The following is a 13,783-nucleotide window of genomic DNA, read 5'->3' on the forward strand; positions in this document are numbered from 1 at the left end:
TTTGATTTGGGCTATATTAATAGAAGTATAGTTTATAGAAAAAAGAAGGATCATTCTACCATAGTCCTAAAACTTCACTTTGGGTATTAAGTTAACCTCTCAGCACAAACTACTAGCAAAGGACAAAGACACTTTGGAGAGAACTAAAATTGACCACGATGGAGATGGGGATGGGGTGAAAGAAAATAGCATATTTAACTTAAAAGAATTTTTAGGGGACATAGAGCAATTTTCTTCAAATACTTTTAAGACATGTATAGTAGACATTTAGTTTTTGGCTACTCAGTATCACTTGATTAACAATAATAGCCATTGATATATATTTGGTGACTCACTTATCCCTTTAAATTTATCTGAAACTAGTACTGCATCTGGACTATTAAATTACAACAGCCGTTACATTCTCATTTTTGCTTAGGTCAGTTTGAACTGGGTTTTCTGCCATTTGCAACTAAGAGTTCTGATACAAAATATCACCTCTCAAAAGAATTAGATCTTTCAGGTCCCTAAAGACAGCCCAATATGTGTAAACTTCAGGCCAAAAGTCTTCAGTTAAATGGAAGGAACAAATTTCTAAGAATAAGGAATATCTGAAGATGAAATTATCATTTAGGAGAATAATTCAAGCTCTAAATGGTTAATTGATAAAGGTGAACGAACTCTGAGGTCTTTTTTTAAACCCAAGGCTCTATGAAATTATCTCTAAATAGTTTTAAATTTTAGGAAGACAAGCCCAATTATTGACAAAACTTACAGTTATTATAAACAAACTAATTTTAGTTCAGTATTTTATAGAGTTGTATTTTCATATGCTGATTTTATACTTTCTTATATATTGGTATGTTATAATATCTAGTGAATTTTAAAGTCACTTAATAGACTTTAAAGTCTAAATATTTAAATAGAGGCTTATAGCTATATTATTATTTTGATATCATAACTGTATTATATTGTGTGTGAATTTCCTACTTGGGAACACAACCTCAATTATAACATTATTCCCAACAGGGGAAAAGAATTTGCCGCAAAATGTGACAAATGTTTCTACTGATAGGTAAGGACTTCAGTCCTGAATTTCTGAAATACTTAAGTAAAAATCATTCCCTTCCCTATTCTTCCTTCTTGAATAAACAAATGAAATGAGCAAAATAAACAAAAACAGCAGGGACTTAAGTAAAACAAACATTTTTAAAAATTTAATTTATGAAATACATTGCAGTATGGATGTATGTTTGAATATGCATAGAAAAAATATCTAGAAGGATACATACTAAATTGTTAACAAGTTACCATGAGGGTATAGAATTAGGGAAGGGTGAGGGGGATGCTCTTACTTTTAAACTCATATGCTTCTGTTATGTTTGAAATTTTACAATGAGAATTCATTACTTTTATAATCACAACCACAATAGAAAAAAAATTTTTAAACAGTAACAAAAAGTAAAAAACACACAAACATGTATACAGTAGTTTTAAGAGCTACATTAGAGGTATGAAGAATTAAATCACATGGCACACTTTTCCACTAATACTGTGGTGGTAAATATAATTGTGTAGTCTATAATCAAAGAAACATTAGAGAAACGACTTTTAGCAACATCCCAATTAAAAATGTCCCCTGGGATAAGAGCCCTTAAACAGTGACCCTTCGAGATGGATATCAAAATTGAAAGCAAGGCTTAACTATTCCTGTAGGATCTATAGGAAAACATGTCAATCTGAAAACTTCAGACAAAAGAAAAAGCTTCACAGAAGTAACTCTGGAATACTAAAACAGTTAACCAACCAAAGGCCAGAGATTGGGAGTATGAGAACAATCCAGTCTAGACCTAAAAGCAAATCACAGAAATCTTGGTAATCTAGGGATGTAGGTTAAGGACATTTATTTTACCCATTTGTTTATCATTTCTCCCAATTTCTCAATTGGCCTGCTTTCTATTTCAATGAGTTTAACCTAAACACACTGGAATTTTAAAGGGAAGGAATAAAATTAATTTGATCTAGATTAGTTTAGGTTCATTCTTCTTGTTAAAAGAACCAGAGAAACGTGAGACCTGATTTTCCATTATTCATTTTTTCCCTCACAACTATTTCTAGCGACTTACTGAACATTTTGGGAAATAATACTTGTGATTTCTCATGGGTCCCTTAAGTTCTGTATTTGAAGAAATCTTTTTTTTTTTTTTCCTATTCTAGTTTTTTCTCCTTTTATTGAAGTCACCACAGATGACAAGCTTTTTATTATTATGAACTTTTTTCTTTCAACAAAGAGGATTCTTTAGGTGACTATCAGGTTGATGGTTAAATATTCTCATCAAAGTCAGAACATCTGTTACTGGAATGGTCCATCTTTTGCAAGCTACATAGTTAAGAGCTTAACTAATATAATTCTGCACTTCCGAAAGAGTATTCCTGACCTAGGTGTCAGGGTTTATGCAGAATTATACTCACTGTGTAAGTAATATGGAAAATTTGACAAAATTTAATCAAAAATTATTATAAATAACAGAGATAAAGGGTATAAAGTCATAATGGCCATACCATTTTTAAAAGTTACAATAGCTGAACTGTTTCTGTTTCTCAATGGATTATATTAGTTTAATTTAAAAAAAAAAGAAAACAGCAAAACAGCCATCATTACGTATATATAAAATATTTAGCATGATGCTTGGTACATAACCACTCAAAAAAATTGGCTCTATAACGAACAACGGATTAAAATAACAAACAAAAAAATATAATGACCCAAATGGAGAGAAAAACTTAGAACTAATTTCCTAACGTATGTATTTAAATAGAAAGTCGAAGCTCACAGAGAGCAGTAAGGAATTCTTCATTTTCTGGATCTACCTTTTGGGCCCTCTCATAGTACTCAGCAGCTTGCCTCTTCTCTCCTTCCAGCTTGTAAACAAACCCTAGGGCACTTAAACTCTGCACATCTGAAGCATTGTGACTGAGTCTCTTGATAGCCAATTTTTTCAGAGCACTTGTCAATTTGGTGCGTAGGGATGACCGGTCTTTGACCTTTAAGGCTTCTAAATAATGGTGGATAGCAGTACTTTCTGATTTCCGGTGAAATTCTTGAAAGCGGCCATAGTGATAGTGGATCTGATGTTTGTGATCATCAGTTATGTTCTCCAGACGAAGGGCTCTCTGGAAAACGTCTTCAGCATTGCTATACTGGCCTCCCTCAGCATACATGTTGGCCAGATCCGTGTAGGCAAATGCAAACATAGAATCCTTTTCCACAGCTGCTTTGAAGTGAAATATAGCAGATGTAATCAGCTCATCAACTTTCAGTTTATCCTTTCCTTTAGGTCTGTTGCGTGTGGCCTTCTTGATCTGGATCATTTGTGCCCTATAGCAAAGTCCCATCTGGTGATGCAGGAAAGAAGAGGTTGGTGTCACCTCCAAGGCCTTTTTCAAAAGTTCCAGAGCTTTGTCCCAGGAATTTTTTCTCCTGTAGAATTTGGCTGCATAACGAAGGACATATGGTTGGGATGATATCTGGTCCAGGATTTCTTCAATATACCTTTCCCCTTCAGCTTCTGCATGCACATCTTGAAGCTTTAGTGCCAGAAAAACCTTAATGTAGGAGTTATCTGGGTTCAGGGTAACAGCTTTCCTCAGAGGGCCCAGGGAAAAGCTCTTTATAGACCCTTCCCTGTCAGAATCATCCAGCCGATACACTGTGATGGCATAGCCGATGTTAAATTCTGGATTGTCAGGTTCGGCTTCCAAAGCCTTCTCAAAAGCCGCTTTAGCCTTTTGGTAATACTTTCCTCCAAATTTCAAGAGTGCCCATCCTTTTTCACAGTCAATCTCAGGACGCTCCAACTTGTACTTAGAAGGACTGGACAATTTCTTGCAAACGTTCCCTATCTTGTCTACATACTTCTGAGATTCTTTGAGCTGGTCCATGTGGTAATATACCCACGCATAGTTTCCCCAAGTGACCAGACTTCGTATTTCCTCTTTGTCTGAGTGTTCTTGCCGGATTATTTCTTCCGCTTGTTCCAGGCACTCTAGAGCATCTTTATTTTGGCCTTTTAGGTGTTTCACATAGGCCAACAGGTTATAAAGAGTGAGTCTGGATTTTGTGGTAAGAAATTCAAGCTGTTGCCCAATTGTATCTTCCACATCAAACAGATCAATGTCTTCCTTAAGTAAATTCCATGTAAAGTGACATTCTAACTCCAACAGAATGGCCTTCAAGGAGTCCTTAGGAATTTCACTGTCAAAGATAAAATCCCTTTTAATTTTCAAGAAATGAAGAAAATAATCAATCTTTAAACTTAAATACTGTTTTTTGTTTAACAACAATTCTACCTTTTTTTGATCTTACAGTTCAAGCACTAGTCCCCTATATCTTTATACTGGTTTCCTTGGTGTAGAGTTAAATTCTAGAAATATTCTCATAATTTATTGCAAAAGCAGTTCTGGAGAGATGACAGGGTTCTCTATGTCACAGGATATCTATTTCCTTTTGGCAGTCACTAACCCACGAGTACCTCCAATTTTTACAGAGGGGAATTTAAAATGTTTTATTTACTTGCCTTGAAAATTAATAATAATAAATATATACACAGTCAATAATTAATATAAAAATTCCATTTCTACATTATGAGTAGGAAGGGGGAGAAGGGGTGAGAAATAAGAAAAAGGAGTACACTGAAGGGGACACAGAAGCTACACCAATATATCATTTTTGCAGAGGAAGAAAGGAAGGGAAAGAGGGAGGAAGGAAGAGAGGAGGAAGAAAGGAAAGAAGGAAACCCCACAGACAGAAAAGGCACAGAAATGGATAGTAACTGGTATACCAAGAGATAGGGAAAAGCATTAAGTTTGAGATAGATAAAAGGAGAGTAACAGATTTCCAGAAAGATGGGGGAAAGGCACAAGGAAATTTAGTAAGCTTAACAGATTTCATATAAGTGCCACATCCTTCTGACCTCTGGGGTTGTGGGCAACAATAGCTAATACCTCTTATTACCTTATCATTGCTCTTAAAATTCACTTCACAAATATTTGTTGAGCTCCCTTTGTGCAAGGCGCAGTGTAATCTCTGCAGGACACATTGGAAACACTATCTCTGAAACTAGGAAGATAAAGGGGGAAGGAAGGGCAAGGAAATATTTATTCATTACTGAGACCATTTTATGTGCAAGATCTTCTAAATAACCCTGGGTATGTAACTGAACAAGCCACAGCCCTGCTTCTACAGAGCTTATAAGTAAACAATTACAATTCAGCATAAAGTTCCATGGAAGTGACCCACCCAGGAAGTGTACATAGTCCAGTGCTGTAGACATCTGTGGTTTTTACTTGGTGAGGACCCCTTCTTTTGGTTTCCATTTCTGGAACATCCTCTCCCTCTACTCTCAGTCCGTGTGATTTGAAATGGACTGTCTACCATTTTAGTCTGGGAAGTGCACGTGATATTCTAGCCATTGCCTGGTCCCAGTGATTTATTCAGAGATAGTCCAATTAAAATATATTTTTGCTGAAATGGGACTTTGATGAAACTATCTTCCTTCCTTCTAAAAATTTTAAGTTGGTAGAGTATAAGCTTGGGTTTGCTGGTGCCATCTTTCCAACTCAGGGAGAGTCTGCCTGCCTGAGAAGAATCTAATTTAGAGGAAAGCAGAGCATAGGAAGAAAAATAAACTTCTGTAGAAAGGGACAGTTGAAGTAAGATCTCAACAATGAAATAGAAGCAATCATAAAAGATCTGAGGGCAGAATGGTCTAAGTCACTGCTTCTCATCCAGGGTGCCTTTGCCCCCTAGGGAATATCTGGTAATATGTGGAGATAATTTTGGCTGTCACCACTGGAGGAATGCTACTAGCATCTACTGGGCAAGGCCAGGGATGCTGCTAAATACCCTACAATGCACAGGTCAGTCCCCAAAACAATGAATTAACAGCCTGAAATGTCAATAATGTTGAGACTGAGGAACCCTGGGTTGGGCTGAAGGACCAGCAAGTGCAAAGACCCTGATATGAGAACAAACTTGGTGTGTTCAGGGGACAGAAGGGAGAAAAGTGTGGCTGAAGCATAGTAAAGAGGAATAGCAGAAGATGAAGTATAGTTGTAGGCAGGGACAGATGATGCAGGGTTCGGTAATCCATAATAAGGAACATAAATTTTACCCTAATTGCAATGGGAAATCACTGGGGGAAACTTTTTAAGTAGGAAAATGATAATGTTTGGTGTAAGTTTTAAAAAATCCCTCTGGCTGCTGTGAGGAGAATGGACAATCGAGGGTCAAGAGAGGAAGTTGGGAAACTGACAGGGAAGCTATTTGTTCAACCAAGATTTACTGAGAGGTACAATGTAGAGGGCACTGTTCTAGGTGCTGGGATACAGCAATGAACAAAAGAGAAAAAACACCCTGACTTCATGTAGCTTATATTCTAATAGGGCAGTGGGGTGTGCCAAGAAAAGATTTTTAAAAAAATGAAAATATAGAGTATGTGAAATGGTGATACAGAAAAAAATAAAGCAGAAAAGGAGAAAAAAATGGGAAGTTGGCAGGGGGTTTGAGAGGTGGTTAAAATATAAAGAGCATGGCCAGAGCAAATCTCCCTAAAAGAGACATGAAAGCTGCTGTCGAGGAAATGCAAGGAGAGATGATGCAAGTTTACACTGTGGTTGTAATGGAGGGTTGGTGAGAACTGGATTGGTTATATTTGAGGCAGAGCTGACAGGTCTTTCTAATGGACTGGGCGTGGGGAGGGCCAGAAGGAAAAGAGAGAATCCAGGATGATTCCTATGCTTCTGACTTGAGGAAGTGAATGGATAAATCAAGAGGACTATTTGGAAATGTTAATTTTGAGATGTCTATTACACATTCAAGTGAAGATGCCAAGTAGAAGTTGGGTATTAATGAATGGAATACTGGGAATGAGGAGGAGTGAAGTCAGAACTAAGGATATAAAATCAGGAGTCATCGACATGCAGATGGACTTTAAAACCACAAGATCTAGAATGAAATTACCTAAGGAGTGAGCATAGACAGAGAAGAAGGTCAAAAAATAAGCTGTAAGGCACTCCAAGTCAAGTAGACTAGAAGGACCAGGAAAGGAGGCAAAGAAAGAACAATCCGTGAGGGCCTGGAAAACTAAGAAATCTGGTATCAGTGGAAGCCTGAGAAAGAAAATGTTTAAGAAAGAGAGATGAATATTCAATGTGTAAAATGATTCTAAGAGATTGGATAATTGAGGACAGAGAAGAGATAAGTGTTTCGGCAGGAGTAAAGCTGTAGGGATGAAAACATGACTGGAGAGTGCCTGGGGGGCTCTGTAGATTAAGCGTCTGCCTTTGGCTCGGATCATGATCTTGGGGTCCCAGGATGGAGTTCTGCATTGGGCTCCCTGTTCAGTGGGGAGTCTGCTTCTCCCTCTTCCTCTGCTCATACCCCGCCCCCCCCCGCTCTATTTCTCTCTCTCTCAAGTAAATAAATAAAATCTGGAATGGGTTGAGGGGATAATGTGAGGTACAGAAGTGGATATGGGGAATAGAGGCCACTTTTTCAAGGAATTGTACTAAGAAGGAAATAGCGAAATAGAGCTATATCTGGAAGTAGGCAGGGGGAAATGTCAAAATAATTTTTAATCATGATATTTTTAATAATTTAATGATATGCCAATAGGAATGATCCAGTAGTAAGGGAGAAAATGATGTTTGTGGGAGAGAGGTGGGGATAACTGCAAGAAAGATGGAACATGAAGCTGAAGTAAAGCTATACATTGTTAATATTAAAATCTTTATCTCCAGCCTCAAACTCCTAACCATGGTTGCTATCCCCTTTGTCATCCAGCCCACCTCTACTTCGCTAGCCTCATTTTGTACAACTTTCATTTCACTCCCTGCACTCCAGCCATACAGGCCTTTAAAAAAATTTGCTATTTCTTCTGCCAAGTATGTATCTACTTCAGGGCATCTGCATGGGCTTTTTATTCCCTCATTGTGTGAACTCTTCCTAAGAGAGTTCCAGGGCTTACTTATTCTCACAATTCTGGTCTTGGCTCAAATATCAGCTCTTCAAAGGGGTGTACCCCACCTTGCCAGTCATCCTAAAGTCTAGTCTATCACATTTCCCTTTCTGTATAGCACTTACATCAATATTTGGTGGGAGTTGGGAAGGAGGAAAAGAGTGCTTTAAGTCAAATATTAGATTGAGGTTTTAAAATGAATCAGAGTCTTTAGGAACTGGAAAGGGGCTGTCCTAATAGCCAAAAGTGACAGAAGAGTTACAGAACTGAATTAACTGCACAATTAGTAGTAATGATTGAAAAAATAAAAACATTTCCTATTTATAACCTAATCTCTGATCTAATCTCTGATCTCTCCCCTGAATTCCAGACTTAGTGAATTTTTAGTTCACACCTTCAGTTAGAAGTTCAACTGGCATCTCAAATAAACATATGCAATCCAGAAATCTGGATTCCTTGAGCTTGTTCCTACCTCAATCGTTTTTGGCACCTCTTAGTTCCACAGGCCAAATAATCCAGGAGTAATGTGATTCCTCTTCTTCTCTCAACCTCTCATCCAATCCAATTGGAAGTCCTGTTAAATCTAACACCCAGATAAATCTCAAGCCCATCCACTTTCCTCCATTTCTACTCCTGTTTTACTAGTCTAAACGACAATTACCCTTCCTTTGAGCTGGGGCAAAAATCTGGTCTCCCAGCTTTGGCTCTTGATCCCCTCAGAATCCTACTAAACTTTTGAAAATGTAAACCAGATGATGTCAGTCTCCTGCTTAAATCTCCCAATGGCTTCCCAACACCCTTAGGTATTAATCCAGCCCTTGCCATGTCCTGCAAGTCCTTAAAGGACTTGGCCTTATCTATCTGTCCAACCTTTTCTCCTCCTACTCTCGTCTTCATTCACTGTGTTTTGGACATATTAATTTTCCTATCTTGAACATATCAACTTCAAGGACTTTTATACCTGTTGTTTTTACTCTTAGAATGTTCTGCTCCTAAATCTTTCCATGACTAGCTCTTTCTTGTAACTCAACGTTCTCTACCCAGGAGGCTACTCAGCAGAAATATCTAAAATAGCCCCCTCCATTCTAGGTCACTCTCTTAGGCCATTACATTATTTTATTTTCCTTGTAGCTCTTAACGATTTCTGAATTGTGTTATTTACTCAATTATCTATTGTTTTTCTATTTCCCCCATTTAAATGTAACCCATAAGAATAGAGACCTTGTTTTGATTATATATTTTTCACCACTGTGTCCCTAGCACTGTGTCCCTGGAACCAATTATTCCAGGCAGTTAATAGAAGACCAATAAATAAATATTTGTTGAATGAATACAATTGTATACTGGCAGTTTCTGGCACGTCCAGCCCAGAGATATAGGCTTAGCATAAAAAGTATCTGGATACCGGATGAGGGAATTCTTACTAGTTTTTCACTGCCTGCTCATGGCTCCAAACTTTCTTCCATTTCAGTTTTCCCTATCCCACTTGTCTTTATATTTTGGCATACTCTGTCTGGCTTCATGTTTGGATTTTGAAAGTAAGTTTTGGACTGTTTCCCATGGTCCTGACTGGGAAACCTGGTATGACTGTCCCTTGGTAGTTGTTCCTTTCTCCAGTGTAACTGCACCAACATCATGGGCAAGACATCCCCTTAACAGCCTGCTCAGATCCATGGCAAATGGGCTTACCAGACCCCTGCCCATCCATAGAGTAAAATGAACATCTGTTTCTGTTGTGAAAGTTACACCAGCCCAGCTCAAGGACAATGAGTAGGGCTGCCTCAGGTAGTTTGACTGTGGTTTTGAGACCTCAAAGGGATATTCAGTCAGTCACTGAAGTGCCTTGCCCAGATTCTGTGGAATTTATGCACAACTGGATGCCATGAGAAGTTTTACTTTTTAAACTTTGCTTAATTTGTAAACTCTGTCTCTGTGAAGCTGGCAGAGAAAGGCTATTGTGTCTGAAGAGGCAACATTTATCTTTAGGAAATTTGGGGGTTTTTGCCAGGAAGGAGCAGTCTTTCACTGTCCTTGGGAGACAGTCCCCAAGTGGGGTCCACCGCTCTTCCAGCCCATCCTGCATACCATACAGTGCGCCCCCCTTTTCTTCCTCATTTCTTCAGGCACCTTCCTGATACCTTCTTCCCTTCTTACAGATGTTAGAAGTGAAGCACTTACTAAATTTCTTTTTTACCTAAAAACATTTGCAAATATTACGTACTAAGCAATCAACTAACCCCACAGTCCTAAGATTTGGAGGTCATTAATTTGTATAGATGAGAAACAGACTCACGAAGTTTAAACAACTTTGCTTTGGGTCACCCCACCAGTAGGTGTTCAGACAGGGTTGAGAAGAAAGGGTTATCTGCCTCAGGAGCTATCTTATCCTCTCATCCCTCACTCACTAACTGCGGACGGTTCGCTCATCACGCACGGGGCAGGGTGCCGGCCCCTGGGGACACAAAGCGGGTGAGAAAAGGACCCCACTACCACAAGGCAGTAAAGGAGACAGAAGAGGACACCCCCCCGCACCAAAATAGCGGATTGGGCGGAACAGTTAAGAATCTGGACGCGGTACAAAGGCCGCTCACAGAAGGGAAGAACTCAGACCCAGAAATCAGAAAGGCAAAATGGCAGGAGCCGACCTCGGTGACAACTGGAGGGCTGCGGCCACATCGTGTCTGCCCACATCGGGGGAATGGCAGCTGGCGTCCGGTAAGGGGAGGAAGGCGACGAGCGTCAGGAGACCCGTGCCACGTAGAAGCCGCCCGGAATGGCCCCGGGGGCGGCCGCCAACCAAGCACGGTCGCCGCCGCCGCCGAGAAGAGCCGCAGGGAGCGGGCAGGCTCCCGGGTCGCGTCGCCTGGCCCCGCGGCCGGACAGTCCCGACCACCGAAGCCCGAGAGGGTCGGGGCTCCGGGGAAGCGCGCGCTCGGCCACCCTCCCCGCCAGGCCCGACTCCAGATGCCCGGGATCTGGGCAGGGCTCTCGAGGAGCGCCCCAAACCCGACGCCCGGCGGCCGGGCGCGAGGGGCTCGGCCCCATGAAGGGCCGCGGCGTCGTACTGGCAACGGAATAAAAGAAAAACATCGGCTTGAAACAAAGGCCTCCGCGGTCTAGGGGCAGAAGCGGGGGAAGCCCTTACCTCATGGTGGCTGGGCGCTGCGGGCAGCCCCGGGAGGCGGCAGTCCCCTCGAGCTTTCTCCTCAGGACTGGGATCCCGGCCTGCGGAGCGGCGGGGCGCGCGCGCGGGCGGGCGTGTGCGCGTGCGCGAGGAGTGCGGGTGGGCGGTGGGCGCTTCCCGCGGGGCGTCTGCGGCGCGAGGTCACTGCCCAGGCGTTGGCTTTGTTAAACGCAGGACCAGAGCGGGAAAAGGAAACTGGAAAGTGAATCTGATCTCGGACTAGGCGGAGCCCAGCTCCAGGAAACGGAAACTTCTGCAAGAGCTGAGTGGGGCCCCGGCCCGGCTGAGAAGCCCTGGAGGGGTGGAGGGATGGGGGGGAATGGGGGGCGGGGTGGACGGATAGGGGGGATGGGGGGCGGGGTGGTGGGATAGGGGGAGATGGGGGGGTGGAGGGATAGGGGGGATGAGGGGCGAGGTGGAGGGGGAGAGCACGTTTACCAAGCTCCGGGTGGTTCTCTTGTGAAATTTGCAGCTGGCCCTCTGGACTTTGGCCTGAGCCCTCACCTGTCTCGCTAAGCCTGCGTGGCACTCGAGCAACCTCCTTTATTTATTTTTAAATAAAACGACAGGAGAGATTGTTCAGCGTTATTTTTGTTTTAACGGTGGCAGCGATGCTCTTTCCAGCTTTCTGCATCCTAAGCTGAAACCGAAGTCCTTGCTTCTCGTCTTCATTGAAAAAACAGGTACAGTGCTCTACACCCGTGCCATTATTTCCGTTGGGTAAATTTAAGGAAATTTTGGGGTCAAAATGTATATACATTTTAAAAGTTGATAAGTATTGCCGAATAGCTTTGAAAAGAGGTTTATACACTTCCACCCACGATTGTGTGAGAGTGCTTGTCTACCCTTGCCAACCATACACACCGTAATAAGGTTCTAGTAAGGATGGGGATGGTACTGGGAACCTAAGCAGAAAATGCCAGATACCAATAAACCAAGATTTTTGTTCCCCTTGAATTCATTCATTCATTCATTCAACAAATTATATTGGACAACTGCTAAGAACCAGACATTGTTCAAGGCACTGTCAATATAGTAGTGATGAAAACACAGAGGACCTACTTTTATGGAGTTATCTTCTAGTTGGGATATAAAAATAATAAAGAACAAGTGAAACATTATATAGCAGTTGTGCTATGGAGAAAAAGCATAGAGAGGTTTGAAGTGCAGGGTTTTTTTTGATAATATAAATCTGTTGGTAATAGCTGAATAACTAGTTTCACTGAGAAAGTGGCAACTGAGCAAAGATCTGAAGTGGGTGAAGGAGTGAGCACTGTAGATATGGAGCTAGGGAAGAAATTTCCAGGCATGGGAAGCAGTAAGGGCAAACCCTTAGAGGTGGAGCAGACTTGGCATGCATGGATGGTGTGGTTGGAATGGGAAAAGCAGGGAAAAAGTCTTAAGAATTGAGATCTGAGCGGTAATGTGGTGGGCCTAAAGGCTATTGCAATGTTTTTCTGAAGTGGGAAGCCACATTTTAGAAAAGGTACTGAATGGTTGAGTATGGGTAGAAAAATAAACCCAGAATTTCCTCCTTACTAAGGATTTAAAAAATTGGATGGTGCTCCAGTGTTTGAAAAAATTTTCAGTGTGTTGGTTGTGTTTTTCTTCCTTGTTCTTACTTCTTTCCCTTCCTTTTTCTTAGCCAAGAAATTGTCTTTGCTTATTAAGGTTTAAATAGATAGCAACTAAGCAATCAGAGGCAAACATCAAAGGAAAAAGAAATCCTGGTTATCTGTTTATATTGTTAAGAATTCAAATTCAGAAAACAAAAACCATCTGTAAAAAATTTGAATAATATACATTTTCGGGATTGAGGAAATGAACACCTGGTAAGTGGGGGTTGAACATGTCAAAATTATTAGATGGAATTTGTATATCAGTCTTTCTTTTCACAGAAAGTTGGATTGGCTGCATTCTGGGGAAAATCATTAGTGCATTGTCTTTTGAATTTATTCTTTTTAAAAAATATTTTATTTATTTGACAGAGAGAGGGAGAGAGAGTGAGAGAGTGCACAAGCAGGGAGAGTGGCAGGCAGAGGGAGAGGGATAAGCAGGCTTTCTGCCAAGCGGGAGCCCAATGTGGGGCTCAATCCCAGGACCCTGGGATCATGACCTGAGCCGAAGGCAGACGCTTAACGACTGAGCCTCCCAGGCGCCCCTTGAATTTATTCTTATCAAGATGTAAAACACAGCAAAGCGAGAAAAAAGATAGAAAGTGAAACATGGCAACTGATCTAAAATCTGCTTGAGAAACCGAAACTTCAGTAGCAGCTCCTCTAAGAAATAGACGTAAGGCAGAGTTTCTCAACCTTGGCAACTATTGACATTTGGGCTGGATAATTCTTTGTCGTGGGATGCTGTCTAGTGATGTTTAAGAAGCATCTTTATTTATAACCGCTAGATGTCAGCAGCACCCTGCAGTTGTGACCAAAAAAAAATATAAGTTGGCAAAAGCAACTTTTTTTTTTTTTTTGCTCCAAGGCCCCAAATCCTCACCCCTGTTATGCCCCTCCCCCAAGAATCACTGCTATAAATAATACCCTCATGTCTATACCTATTTGAATTAGTCTTCAGAGCACAGCCTGAAAGACATGGGAGG

At 41.1% G+C, this 13,783-nt stretch overlaps 2 protein-coding genes across 10 annotated transcripts in view; one reads left to right on the forward strand and one right to left on the reverse strand.

Moving 5' to 3' along the window:
- Positions 1-1,174: 1,174 nt before the first annotated feature.
- IFIT5 (interferon induced protein with tetratricopeptide repeats 5) lies at positions 1,175-11,299 on the reverse strand. Its single transcript, XM_040624082.1, has 2 exons — positions 11,143-11,299; positions 1,175-4,234 (listed from the first exon to the last, which is right to left on the reverse strand). Exons 1-2 carry the CDS (start codon positions 11,145-11,147, stop codon positions 2,791-2,793), a joined length of 1,449 nt encoding a protein of 482 aa, XP_040480016.1. The 5' UTR covers positions 11,148-11,299; the 3' UTR covers positions 1,175-2,790.
- Positions 11,300-11,389: 90 nt separating this feature from the next.
- The window catches only part of LOC103667939 (zinc finger protein 883-like), a 39,487-nt gene continuing 37,093 nt past the window's right edge, over positions 11,390-13,783 (forward strand). For 7 of the 9 annotated variants that reach the window (XR_005833164.1, XR_005833165.1, XR_005833166.1 and 4 more), the window contains exon 1: positions 11,623-11,864. The gene's annotated coding sequence lies outside the window, so the exon portion shown is untranslated. Of the gene's footprint in view, positions 11,448-11,622; positions 11,865-13,783 lie in introns of those variants that run through there. The other 2 variants (XM_040624067.1, XR_569906.2) reach the window with 2 other exon arrangements.

This window comes from Ursus maritimus, unplaced genomic scaffold (assembly GCF_017311325.1).
Source record: "Ursus maritimus isolate PB19 unplaced genomic scaffold, ASM1731132v1 scaffold_7, whole genome shotgun sequence".
Lineage (NCBI taxonomy): Eukaryota > Metazoa > Chordata > Mammalia > Carnivora > Ursidae > Ursus > Ursus maritimus.